The sequence below is a fragment of the Hipposideros armiger genome, unplaced genomic scaffold (assembly GCF_001890085.2).
Source record: "Hipposideros armiger isolate ML-2016 unplaced genomic scaffold, ASM189008v1 scaffold_239, whole genome shotgun sequence".
Classification (NCBI taxonomy): domain Eukaryota; kingdom Metazoa; phylum Chordata; class Mammalia; order Chiroptera; family Hipposideridae; genus Hipposideros; species Hipposideros armiger.
Window position 1 is genome coordinate 2,522,404 of NW_017731589.1, and position 21,984 is coordinate 2,544,387.

At 44.8% G+C, this 21,984-nt stretch overlaps 1 protein-coding gene across 4 annotated transcripts in view; it reads left to right on the top strand.

The window, feature by feature from the left end:
* Positions 1-21,984, top strand: part of LOC109389672 (dipeptidyl aminopeptidase-like protein 6) — a 624,125-nt gene that overhangs the window by 495,627 nt on the left and 106,514 nt on the right. For all 4 annotated transcript variants that reach the window (XM_019655448.1, XM_019655450.1, XM_019655447.1 and 1 more), the window contains exons 4-5: positions 4,794-4,888; positions 12,358-12,432. In XM_019655448.1, coding sequence (XP_019510993.1) covers positions 4,794-4,888; positions 12,358-12,432 — 170 coding nt within the window. The remainder of the gene's footprint in view (positions 1-4,793; positions 4,889-12,357; positions 12,433-21,984) is intronic.

The window sequence follows — 21,984 nt, forward strand, 5'->3', positions numbered from 1 at the left end:
CAGCTCCAGGTTGAGCTGTTGTTCAGCATCTTAGCTGTGGAGGGCAGTGTCACTGGCCCTCATATGTGGGATCCAAACCGGGGCCCTCTGGCACCCAAGCCAGCTCTTAACCAACACGCCACTCGGCCGGCCCTTTAAATTTTTCATCATGGCGAAACCTTTGAAAGCTTTTCTAAAAAATACATTATTGTCAAGCGAAACTAAGGCCCACACAGAGTCAGCTGACAGATGCTACTCAGGGTAAATGACTGCAATTTGAACTTATTTTTGGAAGACTAGAAAGAATAACTTGCTGCCTTCCTATATATTTTTTATATCACAGTTGAGAGAAACAAAATAAAATGAAAAGTAAACATTTTTCTTGTCCTTGCTACCAATGCAGCTTATTTCTATTTTTTAAGTATTTTCAGCTTTGAAGGATTACTAAGGTACACAGAACAATTAAAAGAATGATATATTTTTTTATTATTATTATTATTATTAGTTTCAGGTGTGCAAAACAATGCAATAGTTATCCTTTTCACCCCTCACAGAGTGACAACCCCCCTCCTCCCATCCACTGCCCTCCCACCCCCGATATCATGCTTACTATTACAATTTGAATGATGTGTTTTAAATGCAGAGGACTGGATACATGGCACATGAAAACTAACTAGGAATGGGTGGTGCCGTGCACGTTTTCTTTAAGAAATCTTTTCTTCAGACCCTCAGACTCCAGGTTTCTTAGAACCCCATTGAGCATGACTGTTCCATTATCCCCCCATCCTCATAACCTTCAGATGACCTTGGCACGCCCCTTTTCCCACCTCATTGCATTTCAGTGATGGGGAAAAGTAGCTGTAAGAGACTTTTGTGAAGAAACCCTGAAGGTGTAGTTTGAGGAACCACCACTCCAGCCCTGCGTCCTCTTCCTTCACCTTTGATGAGTCCCCTCGGCCCAGGGGAGCCCTCTTTACACCCTGGCTCTGCTTTGTGGTCCCCGTGGACCTTGGATTGATGATTCGGATTTGTGATCGTGTTAATTCATTAAATGCATCCTACATTATTTTTAGCGCCTAACTCCGTATCAGTCATTATGGGAGGTGTTAGAGAGAAAATCAGCCTTGACAGGCACACACAGAGTGTTCACAGACAAATAGCCAACGGGCTGCGAGGAGCGTGAAACGGATGCGTGGAGTGTGGGGCGCCAGCAGAGAGGGCTTCATCCTGCCTGGCAGAGGCGTGGGAACTCCACAAGAAGAGACCTTTATGCTGAGCCCAGACAGCTGTTACCTGGCGGAGCAGGGGAGGGCGCTGCGGCGAGCAGAGAGGTGTGAAAGATGGTGCAATCAGTGTCCTGGATGCTGGGGGGGGGGTAGGGGAGACAGGAAATTAAAATGGGAAGACAGACCCAGGCCAGAATGCAAAGGACCTTGAGTGTCAGATAAAGGAGTTTGGCCAAAGTCGTCTCTGCAAAGGAGCCAGAAAAAGAAAACCCAAAAATGTTTTAAAAGAAGAAGTGTGGCCTTGTCTGCACAGAGAATGGCACTAAGGGAGAGGGTCCCATTGGTGATCCAGAGGGGAGTTCAGGGCAGGACACTGGAGTGATGAGTAGGAGATGGCTCCTGAAGGCTTCAGGAGGGGAGGGGTGGGGGACTGAAGATGAGAGACAAAAAGGAGACAGCGGTGACTCCACGCCTCCCGCTGTGATGACAGGAGCAGCCAACAGGTCCCAAGAGCTGACTCTGAGCCAGGCATCGCTGTAACTGAGCATAATTCATGTATCACATATATTATTATCCTGTGGAATCATCATGTGAGAAATATAAGGTATAGCTTACCGAGTCTACAAACAAGAAATCATTTTTTAAACTGCAAAATGTAGTTAAATAATCAAAATTGCAAATCACCAGGAAGATACAAAAATTCTGAACTTGCATTTATCTAATAAAATAGTAAAACAAAATACAGGAGATCTACAAGAGAGAATTAATCAATCATGATAGATTTTAACGTAATGTTCTTGATTTGCCTTTGATTTCAAAATTTCAACATCATGTGCTTACTTGATGGGAAGTAAAAAAAAAAATTAACAATACAACCAACATGCTTAATTTTAAAAACATGCACTTGGAATACCAGCAGGGGAGATGGATAAAGGAGTAGAAAAAAAAAAAACATTTGGCAAATTAATAGCTAAACATTTGACGGAGACATAAATGTGCAGCTACAAGATGCCAGGAAGCATCAAATACAATAAGCACAGGGGAGCCCAGTTGAAAGGCACCGCAGCCAAACTGTTGGAAACCCAAAACAACGAGTAAATCTTGGAAACAGCAAAAGAAAAATGCATGGAAATAACAGGCAAGGAAATAGCAATTCAATTAATAGCTGACTTCTCGTTAGAAACCATGGATACCAGAAAAGAGTAGAACGAAATTTCAAAATGCTGAAAGGAAAAACTAAAACTATCCACCTGGACATCTCTGTTAAGAGAAAGTGCCCTTCAAGAATGAAGGTTGATTGAAGACATTGTCAGATAAAATCAAGGTGACAGAATCGGTTGGCAATAGATCCATACAACCAGAAATCCTAACGCAAGTTCTTCACGAAGCGGGAAATGATAGCCAATGGACACTCAGATCTTTGGTAAAGAATGAAAAGCATCAGAAATGGGAACTAGTGGGTAAATGCAAGAGACGTTTTTTTCCTGTTTTGATTTTTTTCTTCTTCATCTCTTTATAAGCCCGATACTGTCGTAAATAATTAAAACATTGTCTTATGGAATATATGAAGTATGTTGACGTAATACACATGATTATAATCTCATGTGACTGGATGTGGACCTGAAAATTGACAGATTTCTGTATTTAATGACAAGTGGTATATTATGTACTCTTTGTAGACTGTGAAAAGGTAAGCGTATATATTATAATCCCTAGGATATCCACTAAAAAAAAATGCACAGAAATACAGCTACAAATAGGGAAATTAAAACTCTAAAAATATTCAACAACAAAATGAAAGCCAGAAAACAAGAAAGCCGTAAACAAGAAGCAGAGGGAACAATTAGAAAACAACAACCCCCCCAAAAAAAGGTGGACCCAACCCAGCCTTATCAATAATTTCATTAAACATGCATATGGTGCATTAGACCTTATCCTGGGCCACAAATAATGTCTTAATAAGTTATAAAAGACTGAAATCATGTAAAGGGTATTCTTTGATCCAGTGAATTTAAATTAAAAAGCTGTACACCAAACACTGAAGCTGAATAATATTGAATGTCAACTGTAATATTATATATATATACAGGCACAGTATGTGAAGTACAGCATAGGGAATAGAGTCAATGGAATTGTAACAGCTACATACGATGTCAGAGGGATAGTAGATTGGAGGAGTGGAAGCGGGGGTTATCATTTTGTGAGGGGTGTAAATGTCTATTACATTGTGTCATACACCTGAAACTAATAAAAAAATATATATCAAGGGCCAGCTGAGTGGCTCAGTTGGTTAAGAGCTCACTCAGGAGTTTGAGCTCTGAGCAATAGCGGTTCGATTCCCGGCCCGAGCTGAGCTGCCAACAGGAGGCAGGATGGCTTAGCTAAAAAAAAAAATGAAAATAAAAGGGCCAGAATAACTTTGCGTATTTGGAAATTAAACAACACACTTGTAAATATTCATCTGGCCAAGCCGACATTACAGGGAGAATTAGAAATAATTTGAGCTGACTAATAATGTAATTCAGCTTATCAAAATTTGTGAGATGTCACTAACACCACCCACAGAGGGATATTTTTAGCTTTAATAGTTTTGTTACGAAAGATGGAAAGTGAAACCAAAGATCTAAGCTTCCACCTTAACAAACTAGAAGAGAAAATTAAAGCCAAGGCACCTAGACGAAAGGAATAAAAAAGAAAGACTAGAAATGATAATAGCATTTGAATTAAGTCTGCACAGTGTTTTCATCACAGTGTGAAATTCCTTTCTCATCAAACTGGCTCAATGTTACCACCGTCACCCAGAAAGACAGTGCCCTGCCTCTCCTCGAACAATACTATCTTCAGAAATGTTACTCTTTCTATTGCAACATGTGTACACATACACATATGCACACGCACACACATGCATGCACATGCACACATGCATGTACGTGTGTGCTCACATGCACATATGTGCACACACACCTACATGCCTCCAAATATGCCTCTGCAGGCATACTGGTCGCTGTAAGTGGTTTATTAGTTTCCTAAAGGGATAGCCAAAATCTCAATTGATTATACAAAGGACCAGTGTTACTGAAAATATGTGTAGAGTCAAAAATGTTCGTGATGGCAAAACTGCCAATTCCTCCAGGAATGGCAAAGGAAGTTCTGTGAACAAAATTAAAACAATTTTGCAAGATATGGATGTAGGTATATGCATGTATACATAGATAGGTTTTGCACCGAAATTTCAGCTATGAGACATTGGCCCCTTCATCTTCCTCCCCTTATGGTAGCAGGTTTTTAATCTGCTCCCTGGATCCACTCTTTGTGTGCTACTCAAGAAAGTCTAGAATAGTCTAAAGATTTTGTGAATGTGTGTCCTTGTGCTTTATATGTCGGCGTGTGTAGAACAGGAGATGAGATTCAGAGAGAAGCTTCCCAAGAGGTCAAAGGAGCGGAATCGATTTCACCACATTTAAAGACCCTTTGTTGAAAGGCGTGTGTTTTTTTCAGAAGCAGTCTCTTCATTTTGCATAAACGTCCTTCAAAGACTTGTGAGTTCCTTTACGTTTCATGATTCTCTTTTTATTTCCTCTCTTGTAGATAAAGAATTCATCTACAGAGAGCAGAAAGGAAGTGTGATACTGCGGAATGTTGAAACAAATAGTTCCACAGTGTTAATAGAAGGCAAAAAAATTGTAAGTACTCTCTTTAATGACCGGGATAATTTAAGTGTTCGCTCCTGTGAGTCAATAACGCAGAAAATGACTGGGTTTCAACTCTTGGTAGAGCCAACCAGAGGCAATGAACTTGTAACACGGCAGGCTGAGCAATGACAGATAATGTGAAACTGAAGCCACACTAACTTAATATGATGAAAGCCCAGCGTCTCTCAGCGTTCGGGAAATTTCTGTGCAGGTGCCGGAAGCAAGTGTTGCAGATCATAAGTAAAAAAGAAAGAGCAAGTTCTGAGGCTTTCCACAGTTTCAGGACAATGACAGTAATGCATCGGAAACGGTGACAGAGGACGTGCTCCGTCTCTTTTTTTAAAAACCAACTCCTCTCCAGGCACAGGGAATATTAATCTAGGCACTGAAGGGGCTTACTCTGATGACGGTAAGAGATGCTTTTGCTTGAAAGCGGGGCACTGGGTCCATAGCAGTGTCACTGCTCTGTCATCTGGGAAAACCCATTTCTTCCCCAAAAGATTCAAATGGCATTAAGATTTGAGGTTTGTGTACAGTGAAAGACGTTTACTAAAAGCATCGACTGAAGTTCTGTGGCCAAAATCAATTGAAAGAGAGGTAACTTTATATATCTGTAGTATGTTTATGTCTGCTATTTGTAGGGACACCTGTCAAGGCCGGGCAGGTGGCCATGTGCTGTCCACATGGGGGAAGTGGAAAAAAAGAAACAGAAGCAGACTCCAAATGAGAAAGCTCGCAACACGCCTCTGGGGCGGATCAGAAACTTAGAAAGCAGAATTCCACAACCTGGGGGTTAAAGGAGATCAGAGCCCAAACCTGGGCGGCTCCCTGGTCTTACAGCTGAGGAGCCCAGACCTGGTGAATGAGCTTGTCAGGGTCCCCGCAGCTTCCCGGGGACGGGGTGAGTGTCGGGAAGGTCCCCGGGCCTCCATCCCGGAAAGGATGGCTCCATCTTTGTGCCATCCCATCCCCGGACGCGGACAAATGCTGCTCGGCCTTCCCTGTCCTCCTCAAAAGCATTTCACTCGCTATTTAAGTACCTTTCATTCCTTTTTGGTGTAGCGATAGCTTTTTCTTTAAAAATAAAAATTTGATGAGGGTTTAGTATCAAATGGACCCTGGCCTCTAGAGAGACTGCTGGGCGGGGGAAGGTGGGCCTGGAAGATGTCGTTATGGCAGAGTCCCCAGAACAAGAGCTTCATAGCCTTGCACAGTATCCTGCAAAGTAAGACCCAGACACAATGAATATGCCTGCGTGTTTGCATTTTTAAAAAAAATCACCTTTGGCAGAATTACTCCCCTGTGAAAATCTGGTTCCACCCACTTAAAAAATACTGAAGTTGCAGAAATGGTTTTCTAATACTAATCGAGGGGAGAAAATGATTGGACTGTGGCTGAGCATAAGTGCATTTTAATGTCGCAATGTTATCGGTGTTTCCCGGGAGGATGTCAGTTTAGTAAAAGCAGGGCACTGTGTATATGCCGCTGCACTTAGCCGTGAAATACGAGAGTACGCGCTGCCTTCGCTCTCTCAGATCAATAGCTGTGACCGATCGTATATTCTCCAGTACTGAAGTTGTTCTCGCCAAGTCATAAGGCAACTTCAGAATCCATGTCAGGCCAAGCAGAGAGGAAGACCTCCTCTTGCCAGCCAGCAGGCTGGTTCTTAAAATGTCGTGTAGTCACTCACATTATAGACATTTATGGAGCACCAAGTGTGTACAGCCTGGTCAGGACTATCGACGGCCACGCCGCGTTGATCCTGGCCTCAAAGCTGCACGGAACGCGCCCCTGTGAACAGACTTGTAAAGGAGGACGAAGGGGAAGTGTCTTTCAGGGGCCTGCACCCTCACTTGAAACGTAGGAGCTCCACCGAGCCACGCTGCCCTGCGAACTTCTCGGCAGCCCTTCCCGCCGGCTGCGAGCGTGGCTCTTCTGCGGAGCCCAGCCATGGAATTTCTGTCTCCTGTCTCTTTTTCATGAGACAGCGTCCAGGGAGAGAAGCATCATCGTGAAGGGCCCTCTGTCCCCGGGCGGGTGACAGCAGTGGCTCTTCAACACAGCGTGCTGTCCCCTTATCTTTCTGATGACTCCCCCCCACCCCAGGTGGCCTTTTCTGATGTGAAACCCAGAAGCTTTGAGGTTGTTTAAAGGCAGCCTCGGGAAAAGAGCTGTGTGTACACGTGAGGCCCACTGTACTTTTCAGGGGGGTCGATGAAACAGCCCGAAACCAGGGGAGGCGTGGCAGCGAAGCAGTCAGTGTGGTGGTCAGCAGACTTTTAGAATTTCCCCTCTGGCCTTGACGTCTATCTAGTCTCCTTCTCGCTCCCTGGCCGCTAAGAACAGCCGCTTCCCACACAAGGTCACGTTAGCGGATCCAAGCCCATTGCCTTCAGCGTCCTCCTGGCCCCTGGGCTTCCAAGACCAGCTCTTTCCTGGAGTGGATCATTGAAGGGATTCAAATGAGTGCAGACACTCCGCCAGTCCAGCGGGAAAGCTTTAAAAATCCTTGGACGGGCGCTCAGCACTAGGGTGTGTGATGTGGGGACCTGCCTCGCCAGGTGTGAACTGCACCCTGCTCAGTAGCGACAGGACCTCAGGGTGGTCGTGTGAGCCCTGTGCACCCCCACCTGCCGACCTGTCAGACGCGTCGGAAGCTCTGCGGGAGAGGATGTGCAGCCTGCTGGCATGGACACAAGTCACATGGGCTCCAGAGCGGGCGGGACCAGAGCCTGGCTCAGGCCCGTGAGCAGGAGCTCCTAGTGGGATGACACGGGGTGACCACCTCAGTGCAGTGGACGGCGGGGACGGCGGAGTCCCCACGGCCTGAATTCGGGCCCCTCCCTACAGGAGCTGGGGTGTTTCCAGAGCCAGGGGGGCCTTCCAAGCTGTCATTACAGCAAGGGGCACCCTCAGATTTCTACAAGTAAAGAGAAAAGAAGAAAAAAGCCTAACTTCTACTTGAATTATATTGTTTGACACCCCAGACATTCCAGGACATTATATGTTACTCTCATTTTTAAAATAATTTAAATGTCAAACAAGGTATTTTATTTTTAAGCTCCTGTAAGACTCTCTTGTCCACAAATTAACAAATTATAAAAGGTCTTTTGTTCTGTTACGTGTCCCATTTTTTTCCCCTGTAAAATGAAACAATTAATATATCTCGTGCTTAAATTGGGTCTTTGGATATTTGGACAATGGCTGTCTGGTTCCTGAAAAATCTCATGAATCTTTTCTCCACTGAGGGGAATACTGACTTCTTTCTTCCCTCTTTTCCTCCCTCCCTCCATCCCTATCTATCTATCATCTATCTATCTATCTATCTATCTATCTATCTATCTATCTATCATCTATCTCTCTTTCCAGTAGAAGTGCATTTAAAATGGACTCAATACATTCTGCTAACCTCAATTAGATTTCATAGGGACTGTAACTCTTACAGGAACTTAGCACCATCTCTTCAATTCTTCCAAAACAAAATTCTCAGAAGGACGAAACACTAAGCTTTTGCTTGAGATTTAGATATTGAAAGCTGGAATAGTCTCTGAAGATGATATCATTCAAGCCCTTCTTTGCTCAGATGAGAAAACCACTGAGGTCCTACAAACAAAACTGTGGCTTGGCATTCACATGTAGGGCTGTTGAGCTAACAGACCCGTTTGGGATATCCACTGTGTTGACCTGGGGCATTGATATTTTATATGCCCCTTGTATTGATAATACCGGTGGTGACAGGGAGTGGTAAGACGGATACGGTCATTCACTGTATCATTTAAATTGGCCAAAGTGTTTGGATGGCAACCTAACAAGACCTTCAAGATTAATAAAAATATTTATGCATTTTAACTCATTCTAGGGACTTTTTCATAAGTAAATAATCTAGCAAGTTTTTTTTTAAAAAAAACCCTGGAGCTAGAGAAATAAGATAAGTAAATAAAAATAGATGAAATACGATGTATCCATTAAAATACTAGTTATGAAAGCTATATAGTAATATGAAAAATAGCTATGATGTTGTATTCAATTAACAGAATATAATATCCTTATACTTTAATTAACTGTAAATATCATCTACATCTATTGAAAAGGATAGAAAGAGAACACTGCACTACGATGGTCGTTCATCTTGGTGGGTGGTAAAATGTGGTATGTTATTTTCCAGTTTGGTGATTTCCGTAATGGCTGTTTCAATGCCATTTACTCAATAATTGTAATCACGTTTAAAAATTCAGCCTCATGTTTCAAAGAGATTAGACTTCCTCCAACAATGAATATGTAAGACAGTTTCTGACATTCTTTTGTTATGCTTCTGTTAGTTTTTCTCACTTTTTATATCTGTACTTGTTTTAATTACTAACCGACTTAACGACGTATTTAAAATACTAAATGAACATTCAAATAAAGTGTTTTGTTTCTCTAGTTTATGTCCTCCTTTGATTGTATATAATCATTAGACTGCAGAATTTGAATTTTTACCTGCCTCTAAAAATGAATGAACTCTGCCTCCTCAGAGAGAGGGACATAGTTACATTATTACACCCACCCCATGATGCAGAGCCAGGCTAGCACTGGGCTGAGATTGGCACTTACGACCACCTTTTCATTTATTTTACTTCATCCAGTGTGCTGGACTTTCCACTCTTAATTTCACCTCATTCTACCTCATTTCATTTCCATCAAGCGCTCCATGTGCTCGCGCTCTCACGTGTGGACGGGGAAGAAGGCCCCATCTGTTCTCCCCAGAGCCCACGTGTGACGGCCCGGGACCCATGCTCCCACCGGTGTCCTTCCGTCTCCGCCCACCAGGTGGGAAACGGCCCAGCCTCCGGCCCGTGGACTCTGTCCCATTTGCATCCCTGGGCAGACACCCCCCTGCCACCAGACCTACAACCAGAGCAGCATCTTGGACCAGAGCGGGCGGCCTGGGCGGCAAGCACTCCCACCCGAGGCCAAGTGCTCTGAGCACCCACGTCAAACGTGACGGAGAAATAGCCGTGCTCCTGCCTGTAGCCGAGGCAGCAAACACTGGCACCCCCGATGCCCACTGAACTGTTTTGTTTGGCCCATAGAGTGGGTTTCCACAAACTCAAATCCAGATTTCTGGCTTCTCTTGAAAAGATGGGAAGATCTGGCAGCAGAAAGACCTCATTTTCTCAGAGACAGCAAAACGTGGCCGGTGGAGCAAAGCGGCAGCTGGTCGGTCCCTACAGTGACCACACGCACTGACATCCAACCAGACTGACCTCTGAGTTTCAAAACCCCTCAGTCCAGGAACCCAAGGATGGCATAAAAAGTCAACGTCTTTGCAAGAATACTGTAAAAAGCCGTGACACCCTCTGTCCCTATAATCCGCACTTGTTTCTGTTCATCCTCTTCACCCCTGTGTCTCAGATGGCCTCTTTTCTTTCGCCTTTTTTATTTATTTTCCTTCTTTTATCTCTTCCTCCTCTCCTTTAGCTACTTCTGTCAATTAAAAAAAAAACAGAAGGTTTTTTGTTTTTACTTATTTTTATTCTAATTTTTATTTCATAGGTTATTCTGTTTTTAAGTTTTTAAGTAGGTGAGTAGACTATTTTTTACCTCTGTCTTGAACAGACCTGAAAAGCTGTAAAGTAGCAGCTTAATCTTCCTGGCCCCAAGCCTGCTGTTCTTTGTAGGTTAAGAGAGGTTTGATGTAATTCTTTCTCTCACACCTGGACCCTGTCATTTGACATTAAATGAGTGTCTTCTCCAAGCAAGGCCCTGGGCTAGACAAGGTGGGCGAGTAGACACGAGGATTAATAAAACACAGTTTTTACTCTTGGGTAGTTTTTAGTCTAGATCTAAATGAAGTAACCGTTTGAATAAAATACATATATTCTGCAACAGAGGAACCCTATGTGGTGAGAGCAAGGTGAGGAACAGAGAGGAAGAAAGACTTAAAAAAAAAAACTTGATCAGAGCCTCAGACTTGCTGGACAATATAAAGTGGACTAATATACTTGCTATTAAAGCCCCAGAAAGAGAAGAGAGTAAAGAAGACAAAACAAACTTCTGAAAAAATAATGACTGCATTTTTACCAAATTTGGTACAGGAACTCAATGAACTCCAAGCATGGAAACAGAGAGAAAGCCACATCGAAGCATATCATTAAGTTTTGAAAAACAGCAAAAGATAGAACCCTGTAATGGCAGCCAAAGGAAAGAGACATGTTATCTACAGAAAAACAAACAGAAAAATGATAGCACACTCTCACCAGACACCCTGCAAGCCAGATGACAGTGGAATGGGAGAAAAAGAAAACTGTCAGCCTAGAATTCTATATGCAGCAAAAATATCTTTCAAAAATAAAGAACTTAAAAAATCTTAGAGAAGCATTGGCCACACACCTGCCCACTGAGAAATTAAAATGAATTTCCTTAGCGTAAGAAGGTTTATATACCAGGTGAAAAGTTGGGTGTACGTAATAGAATGACAAGTGCCAGAATGATAAATATAGTCCATGTGTAAGCAGACTTTTAGTGGAAGCTTATGTAAAATGAATTAACTACTCCTGAGAAACATGTCCATCTTTTTACAAAAGGGTCCCGTAACTATGGTGAAATTTGTTCACCTCTCTTAATATAACCTCATGTAAGACTTCTGAACCTTTTCTCATACTCTAAACATTGACATTAAAAAAAAACACAAACGTATGTACATAAAATCTTTGCAATATGTTATAACTTCCTTGAGCATACACAGGGACAGAAATCTTACACACTTTGGAGTGGAACGTAAGTGCAGTATTAGGATGGATTTTCCTTATGGCCACACGCTCATTGTGTCCACAAGCTCCCCTTACTACCCCTAGAGGAGGATTTTAGGATTAGTTTTAAAAAGCAAGACCCAATCATAAGCCATCTGTGATATCTATTTTAAACGTAAAGGCATCTGTTAAAAGTAAGTGGGTGTAAAAGATGTACCATCCAAACACTAACCAGTGTAAAGCTTGAATGGTTATGTTACTATAACACAAAGTAGACCACAGAACGAAGAAATATTACCAGAAATAAAAAGAAATACTTCATAATGACAGAGGGATTCGTTTATTAAGAAGACATAAGAACCCTGATGCAGCCAGCCATAGGGCTGTAAGATTCGAAGTGATAGTTGAACGAAAGCAGAAATGGGCAAATCCACAATTATAACTGGGGATTCCCACGAGCCCCTCTGAGGCATTGATATAACAGGTAGGGGGGAAAAAAGATCAGTAAAGCTACAGAAGTCTTTTGTTGAAATTTGAAAAACCACAAATACAATGCGAAAAAGCATCGAAAGGATATTGCCATTTGTAACAGACTTGAGCAAGTTTGCTGCATACTAATTTTGTTAGCAAATTTTGAAAACGGTACCAGCAGGCACAATTTCACCAGACTCTGAGTTATGTTATATGTAATACTTTAAAATCCTTTTTTCTTTTTTTTTGTTGTTTTAGGAATCACTAAGAGCCATCAGATATGAAATATCTCCAGATAAAGAATATGCCCTCTTCTCATATAATGTGGAACCCGTGAGTACCATTCTTTTCTGTCTATAGAAGTGTTTCTCTATTCTGATATTAAGTATTTTTCCTGGAACCTTCATTCTTAGTGATCTTTGAATCCTGAAATAGTGGGTCCTGGGATAATCTCTGTTTATGCCACACTGCCACCTAGGAGAGCGGAAAGGTATAAAAACCCCTTTGCAGAAAAAGGATCACTCTTGTTAAGGGCTGTTGTATAAGATTTTCTTGGGGAGCTGGTAAGAGTTGGTTTTTTCTAAAGATTTATCTTAGCCCTCTTGTGCAATTATTTTTCTTGCCATTGTCCCAATCCATCATCAATTTTATTCTAAGAACAAAAAGCAATGGACAGGGTCTCCCCAAACTAAAATGTTCATTGTCTCCTCGCCACCATAGTATTCCAGAGCTGGGAGGGTTGAACTGTCACTGTCATTACATGAAACCCCTGTGTTTGGTGCTTCATACAAGGGTCTCCCATAAAATTTCACCAGAATTTTCTATGAAGCCTCATCCTGGTCTTTAGCGGCAGCCCAAACACTGGGCCTTTCTCTCTCTTTCCTTTCTCTTTAGTTGTGTTTCTATTTGTTTTTCTTTTAACATGCTCATATTTTAAAATTAATTTTGCGTCTTTAATTTTGTATGAGCCAGAAGGTGAAATTTATTTGTATGAGTGAAGCAGGCATTCAGCTTATAAGAGATCTAGAAAGGTGCATTTGTGGAACTTTATTTTCCGGCAAGTAAAATACAGAACTCGCTGCCCTGCGAGTTCTCGTGAGGCTGTTCCCACTGGCGTTTCTGAAGCTCCTGGGACAGCCAGTCCCTGCACTGGAAGGCAGGTCGGAATAGCCCCTGGTGGCTCGGAGACTGTCCCCCGGCACAAGACAAGCAAGCTCATTCAGTCACGTACTTTCGGGAACCCGGGCGATGGGTTTGCGTGGAGGTACAAGTCCAATTCTAGAATTTTTCAACTTTCCTTGAAAATCTGACCACTGGATTCTTTATTGGAGATTTCAATTTCATTCCCCTCAATATAGGTCTTTGCAAAATTCTGTCTTCTTCAGTTTTCCATGCTCTGGGTTTTTTTTTTTAATGTCTGTTATATAAAAGCTCTCATATCCTCCATTGAGATTCTTGGGAACAACTGGCCATGTCTGTCTATTTCGCTCGGGGAAGTTAGTGACCTTGATTTAGTGAAAGACTTTTAGCCTTGGGACCCTGCCCTACCCTGGCGTCTCTGAGCTTCAAGCATGTGAGCCTGACGTGCAGGGATCATAGAGAATTTCAGCTGCTTTCCTCACCCTTGGAAACTACCAGAAATGAATCCCCACGCCTGAGTAAGAGGAAAAGCTCAGCAAATATGTGAAGGACTTCCACAGGGTCGGGGCGATGGGTTTGTTCTGGGCTGGTCAGGGGGACAGCCAACGCCCAAGTGAGAAAAGCATGGGCGAGTCATCGTCCTAGGGAATCTTTTCAGGGAGCATCCCAACAGTGGGGTGAAACACTGTGTTTGGTAGTGAGCTTCCTCCTCCGAGAAGCCCTCGAAACAGAGTTGTGTATTTGTTCTCCGAAGTCTTAGAGAAGAGAGCGTCACATCCGCTCACTGGGACATGGTGATGTGACTGGTGCCCGTCTGGTCCTCTGCGTGGAACTGTTGTCCACCAGCTTTCCTTCTGTTTCCCGGTGTTTCTCCAGCAAGCGTCCCTGGGGTCCCATGCCGACAGGTAACTGTTCGGGGAAAGAATGTCTTACTAAATACGCATTGTCAGCACGTAGAGCCCTGGCTGTGGATAGGAACCCCTCTCACTGTGCAGCGTCTGTCGGTCTCTGGAGTAAAGCTGTGTCCAGGTTTTCTAACCGATGGAAAATGGGGGACATTTGGAGTGGATTTAGCAAACTATCAAACCATTAAAGTATGGAAATCATGTGCTACGTAAAAATGCTATAGAAATGGATACCGTTGACTTGAATCAAGCAATAACCCTTCATGGTTTTCAAGGCCTGAGCAGCTGTCATACAGATGACACAGTTCGAGATGGGGTTCTGCTCCCCAGGAGGAGAAAGAGGGAGAGGAGCTTGGGGTTCTGCAGAACTTGGGGTTAGATATTAGGATGAACTTCCTAACTGAATCAGCTAAAATGCAGGTATTTTCAGAAAAGGGGGACAGGTTTGGGGGAAGCGCACAGGTCTGTCATTCTAGAGCAGCGGTTCTCAACCTGTGGGTCGCGACCCCTTTGGGGGTCGAACGACCCTTTCACAGGGGTCGCCTGAGACCATCGGAAAACAAAAAGATATTTACATTACGATTCATAACAGCAGCAAAATTACAGTTATAGAGTAGCAACGAAAATAATTTTATGGTTGGGGGTCACCACAACATGAGGAACTGTATTAAGGGGTCGCTGCGTTAGGAAGGTTGAGAACCGCTGTTCTAGAGGGAGTGGACTAAACCAGAGCTCTCTCATGTCTTTAGTGTCAGGATAATTGTCCCTGGGTATTAAAAAAAAAAGTTTTCTATTTAAATAAATCTGAGAAAAAACCCTAGCCAAAGTAAGTTTTTTTAGTGTAGAAGTTTTTTTTTATTCTCATGAGGGTTGCATAGCATTTCCCAAATGGGTATTACAATATGTGATTCCTATCTAATTGTAAGGAAGCTAAACGTTTTTCTTTGGATTCATGCTTATCGCATTCTTATTTGTGTGTTTCAAAGGCAGCTAGGGTATCTTATTTACATGAACTAACGCAACCTTTCATTAAAAAGTCATCATAAAAAAGTATTTTTGTATAAACCAATGGTCCAATTTCTAGGCATCTCTCATTTAGTAAAATAAATGTTTCATTTGCAATAAAAATTTCAGTAGATTGGGTTATAGTTCCATGCAAAAAAAATCTAAATAGTCCACATCGCATCAGGAAAGTCACCGTCCTTCCATCTCCTGTGTCTCTCTGCTGCCTGCCCAGACTTGGAAGCTAAAAAACCCAAGTTCAAGTTAAGTTATTCAACCCGGCGTCTCTGACCCGAGCAGTCAGCCGACCCCTCTGAGCCTGGCTTCTCTCTCTATGAGGGATCAGTCCACACCCAGCCGTGCTGCTGTGGCGGCTGAATGTGACAGTGCGTGCAAAGTACTTCACAGCACCAGCAAACGGCGGGTGCCCCAAGAACCTTGTCCTCATTTCTGTCTGGTGTCCCTCTCCGAGGCTTGGATGCAGGGCCCATGCCCCAGGAAGATGGTGAGCTTATTCTAGCCCACAGTGATATCTCCATTTATTCTTTTATTAAAAAAAAAATTAGGTGCTAATTTGTGCAAAAGAGATATGCTATGTTCCTGCATGGAGCTTATAATATAATCCAGTGAGCATGCAAAATGTGTCTGCGAAGAGGGTTTCATGAGCATAAAACAAAGGGAGGAGTGGGCCTCCTCGGCACATCCGGGAAGGCTTCCATGAGGAAGTGAGAGTCCTTACGGCAGGAGGATGCGTGGCAGGTAGACGTTCGGGGGGCCCTGCGTGGCTGGAGAGAGGAGAGGGACCACGCATCAGGTCTAGGGGGGCTGAAAAGAGGGCGGAAGGGCCTTGAGCTGCCCGGGGGTTGCTTTTGGGAATTGGTGAGTTTCAGCTGACAGGAGTTGACAAGCAGGCGACCAGAGAGGTGAGTGCGAGTCTCAGAAGCAGCGTCTGGAACGGAGAAAATCTTAAAAGTAATTGTCTTAAAGGAGGACATAAAATCCTGGGTGTGGATGAAGTCCCCTGTGGGGATGATTATATGAAATGTATCAAGTTTAGACAGCCTGAGACTGAGCCTTACAGAAATGCAGTGTATTAGAAGGGTGATAAAGGCTAAATCATCTAAGCAGCAAGGAAACTGGGAGCCTAACAATAGTGCATTCTGTTACGAATGAACAGGAAAGAAACCCGCCCTGAGTGGGAGGGTCAGGTGGGGGACACCCCTCACGGGGCTTTCTGAGTTTGGAGTCCCGAGGCTGGGTGTCCTGTCTCTCGCCTTCTCACAGCGGACCCGATTCTGACCACCCGTGTGATGCCGACATTTCCACGAGGCTCCAGGGGAAATGCTGATGCAGGGGGTGTTGTGGATCGGTCACCATTGTGACCGACTTGTTCTGGTGTCTTTGGGACCCTCTGTCGAGCCTGGTGCACCTCAGAGCCTCTGTCTGGGGGACTAAAAGAGGAAGAAGCATGTATCCCCCGGCTTCTGTCCGCCGCCGCCGGTGAAGGGGGACGTCAGCAGCCCCAACAGTTCCAGGTCGCATGTCTGAGCAGAGTGGCTCCCTGGCTGTGTCCAGGCCGACGGAAGGCCCTGTGCGATCGCCCCAGAGTGAGGCGGCTTGAAACCTGTGTGTCACCGACCCCCCTGGACGGGCTGTGGGCGAGGGAGTGAGCCGTGCCCGTTCAGTTAGCGAGCTTAGGGACAGAGACAAAGGCCGGATGCTGAGGACAGTGAGAGTCAAAGGAGAGAGTCCGCAGTTGAATTTTATAATGTTGACTGTGAATCACTTCCTCTCACTTGTTCAGACTGGGTGCAGCGTTGCACCATTTCCCAGTTGTTGGACGTCAGCGGGCTTCATTTGCCCGTTTTTATGTGGTCAGCCACTCCGAGAGGGGAGGTCGTCTCACCCACCGCCTACCCCAGCGCTGGGGGCCTCGCACAGGCCACCTGTGTACACCTGCTGCTGCCCAGATATGCCTGGCGCTTTCTTCTCCCTGAGGTCCTTCGCGCTGGGTCAGGATTCCAAGCGCTTGAAATTCCATCACTTAATGCAAAAGTATAAAATTATGTAACAAAAGCAGATCTTATTTGTGAGACATCTTAGTTAACGTCCCGTGTGTAGTCCAGAAATGTGGGTCATGCTAATTAGCACACCTTTCTTTCTCACTAAACTGTTCCAACATGACTAAATCTAGAACTTGGTTAATACTCATGCACATCCACAAATCAGCTGCTTTCCACTATGTCGACTCTGTTTTGTTGAGGGCCTCAAAACTACCCTTTTAAAAAGTGTAAGAAATCATCAGTTAGGTTCGAGGAAGAGGCAAACCCAAGCATGTTCTGCCGGGCCTCAGACGCCTGCAGGTCCACAGGTGTGTGTCTGGGATGTAGACAATAATAAACAGGGTGATGCTTTATTTATGGGGTACCAGTCCTACAGTTTGCAAACTGTGTTTATTCACAACACCTCATTTCTTCTCCAAAGGCAGTTCCTGCCCGAAAGAGCCAACGTTTCCTAAATGAGTGTCTTTTTGTGTCCTTTATATGCAGGACGTCCTATCATTTCTCAATACGCACTTTCTAAAGAGTCCTCTTGGCACTAAGCTAGACGTTGGGGGAATGGTAATTTTTTTTATTCTTTATTGGAAAAGTATTAACTCTGCTAACTAAACGATAGTAATAAGGGGAAATTGCCTTAAAACAAACTTACCTAATTACAGCAGCCATCTTCCTTCCTACTGAGGAATATTGGACAGATGCGGAAAGTTTTCAAAACCCTTTTGGGAGGAGGGGAAAAAATCTAAATACAGTATCTTAGATCATTAAAAAAATATTAATGTATTTTGTGACTTTCAGGAGGCAAGAGAAATGAGATATGAAAAATATTTCTCCTCAGAGACTCTTTCCTGGAAGAGTCACTGGGTGTTTGTGAAGGATTTCATTACAACATTTAAAGCAATTATTTAAGATAATTGTTTTTAAAGCCGGTAGAACGTTGTTCTGAGCCCCCAAAAAAATCTCACCCCAAATTCTGATCTGAATCAAACCCCAGTCAATCACACAATCGTGGAATGAGCAGAACAGGTGTATGTGTATCAGCTGATCTGTGTTAGTCACCTGCTGCTTAACAAACTACCCCAAAGGGTAGTGACTTCAGGAAAACAACATTTATCCCCCAGTTTCTGAGAGTCAGCATGTGGGCTCCCAGGGGCTGGGTCCTCCAACTCGGGCTCTTCCCCGGCCTGAATCCGGGTGTCACCTGGGCTGCAGTGTCATCTCAAGGGTAATGGGGACGGACCCACCTCCAAACCCACCTGTGTGGCCGTTGCCAGCGCTGTCAGGTCCCTTGCTGGCTGTTGGCCAGGGCCTGTCCTGCTCGCCTTGCAACATAGGACGTTCCACAGACAGCTTCAGACATGGCAGTTTGATTCGCCACAGCAGCAAGCAGACAGAGCCAAGAGCGAGTCAGCACGATGGCGCTCACAGTGTTTATGACCTAATGTCAGCCTTGACGCCCTCACTGTCACCACATCCTGTTTGAGACAAACAAGTCACTCTGTCCAGCCGCTTTGTACAGGGAAGTGACTCCATAGGGAGTCACCAGGAGGGGGTTCCTCGGGGGCCGTATCCAAAGACAGGATGGTCCCTCGTGTTTATATGACTGACCCTACCGTCTGCTAAAAGGATGTCATGTATCTGCTTAGAGAGAATAAGAAGTTCCTTTCTTCTTGACACCATGCCCCAAAGTTTCAGGAAGTTAGACAAGCCAGGAGGTGTGACTATAGCCGGTCTTGAGAAGGAGTGCCGGGCTGGGAGCAGGAAAGCAAGCCCTCATCCTCCTGTGGACGTGACCTCCTGGTGGCCTACGGTGAGCCAAGCCGCTTAGTTTTCCCATCAGAGAAATGGGGACGGCGTGATGTTCATTTGTGACTCGGGGGTGTTATGAAAGCCAGTATGGATGATAACTCGCGCGTCTGATGCTGTGCAAATTAAATGGACGGTGGAAGAGCATGCCTAACGCAGATCATGATACATGGTGGATTCTCTATGTAATTCCTTTTTATCGTTTCATTATTATATTTTCGAGCTCGGTGGACTAACGGTGCTACATAAATCCATGACAGTACGGTGTGACTCTATTCTCTTAGGAAACCAAAGGAAAATTTATTCTTTTTTTTTTTTTAAAGACTACTTCCAGAATCTCAAATTTAGCAATAAAATTAGAATACAGTGGGAAATCATTAGGCCATTAAATGTGGATATATTTCTCTTGGTTTACTGGTACATTTTTTAAGAGCTTTTTTTTAAAGTTTTGTGCCGAAAAAACAAGGCATACAAATAAATATTATGTTCTTTTTGTCTTCTAAGGATTATATCTTACTAGTTCATGGTGATACCACTTACTAGCTGGGGAAGTTCATCGACTAATTTGTTATTCTGAATACAGATGGTGGTTCCTAGAGGTGGCGTTCATAACCAGGTGGCATTATTGTCACGTGGTATGCCTCTCAGCCATCTCCAGTGGCCCTGCCTGTGGTCCAGGCCAGACGCTCTGGAAATTGGTAGGGCTTGGTTATCTGTGATTCTCCGTCTCTTAGCGTACTGAAAATTCTCACTAGATATCAAAACACGTGTTTTCACATAGGACACTGTGACCCATTGTACATGGGGGACCCACAAGGTGGTGAAATCCACCAACAAGTAAGAGACCCTGGGAAACGGTGACGGCTTAGCCAGTGTGAGGCCGGCCACGCTAGGCGGTGCTGCTGCGGCCCTGCTCCCCTGGAAGTCGCTGTGTGGTGTCCCAGGCTGACCCACCCACCGCATGGGAAGACCGGAGATTCGTCCTTTTCCGGAAATTCCAGTGGGGGTTGGGTTTTGTTTGTTTTTGAAATTATGGGTTTTTAGCATTTTTGGTTTGTTTTGTTCTTGTTGTGTTGTTTTAATGCAAAACTGGTTAAAAACCTAAACAAAATTTTGTGGGGTATTTATTTTGGTGGTGGTTTATTTTTATGTGCCTTTCTAGTCAGGTTTTGGAGTTAAATTTAAAAGCACAAATGTGGGCATAGGCAATAAGTGGCCCAAATTAGTGGTTCTTTTTTCAACAGAATGGCAAACGTGTTAAGGTAATTGTGTGTGTGTGTGTGTGTGTGTGTGTGTGTGTGTGTTGCTCTGGCCATAGAAATAGGGAAGAAACAGAGGCTGTCACTTGCCTGAAACCTTCTCAGATCAGAGTTCAATGGCTGGTACTTTGAGTCTAGTTTCTGTAGGGTGCTTGAAGTGCTTGTGGCTCATGGAGAGCTGCCTGAAGAGGTGTTTTTGCGTACCTGCAGGAGACAAGCCCCACGAAGCCACACGGGCCAGAACAGGCCTACCGTGTGAGTGGCTGTGATAAGTGACAGTCCGGTGCTGTGACCTGTGCCAGAGCACGTCCCCTCCCACCACTCCAAACCGGGCGCTCCCTCCAGTGGTCTCCTCGCCCCTTGTCCCTCTTCAGGCTGGCCTCCACAGTGCGGCCTGAGAGACCCTCAGGTGTGTAGATGAGGTGACTAGCACAGGTTTTGTCACCATGAAGTGGGGTGTCACTTTAACAAATACCTAAACATGGGGAATTGGCTTTGGAACTGGGTAATGGACAGAGGCTGGTGGGGTTCTGAGGGGCACACTAGGAAAAAAGCTTACGATGCAGTGAAGGGACTGCAGGTAGAAAGATGGACGTTAAAGTCCAGTCTGATGAGGTCGCAGATGAAAACGAGGACCGTGCTGTTGGAACCTGGAGGAAAGGCGACGCTTGCTACAAAGTGGCAGTGAGTTTGGCCGAGCTGTGTCCTGTGACAGGACTCGTGAGCCACAGGATTGCACACGGGGAGGTTTTGAAGCCGACCGCTGCAGCTGTGGTCTGCCTCCTCCTGACTGCTCACAGTTAAAATGCCAGAGGACGAAGGTGAATTGAAGACGGAACGGGTGAGCCAAAAGGAGGCAGGACCAAAAGGTCTGGAAATTCTCACCCTCTCCATGTTGCGAGAAGAGAGAAAGCTTGTTGTGAAGAGTGCGCCAAGGTGCCCCGAACAATCATGTGATAAGGAGGCTGGCAGGGCGTGAACCACGGGTGGAATCAGCCACTTCTGCATTCACCAGGAATAGAGATGGGGTCACAGCAGCAGAAACACTGCCATCTGGGACTAAATGGGACAGAGAAAATGGGACAGAATGGCAGAAGGCATACCGGACGTTTAGACGCTGCAAAACAGGCCCACAGAGCTCTCTGGCTGCCACACGCTTCATCCTTCAGGACAAGGGAACAGTGACCCTGAAGGCAATTCAGAGAGCACCAGGGCTGGGACCACCACAGGGCTGTACAGTTCATTTCTTTCTCCTCTTTGCCTTTTGTCTTCCGTCCACCGTCCTTTGTGACCTAAACACTTCAACTCCTTTCAGGCAGTCCCTCCACTGTGGCCTTGAGGGCGTGTCTCCTCGCTGCCCCGCCTCCAGCAGCGATGCCCTTGGAACGCCCCAGCCCTGCCTCCTCTCCTCCTGGCTTTCTTCTCCGTCCACCGTCCCCAACTCAGCCCCGTCCTCGCTCCTCTTTGAATGAGAAGAGCACACTCTTTTCTAAACCAGGGTTACAACTGATGGCAAATGTGGGTTTCTAACCCTGACATAGTCTGTGCAAAACCTAGGCAGGGTGACACCACATGGGCCACTCATGGGGACGTGCTAGGCAGACCAAGTCCCCTGGGCCCCTCACATTATCACTGAGAACCACTGAGTGCCCTCAAGACTGGGGAGGCAGACGCTCCGGGTGACGGGGCGCAGGGGAGGGGAGATATGGACTTTCA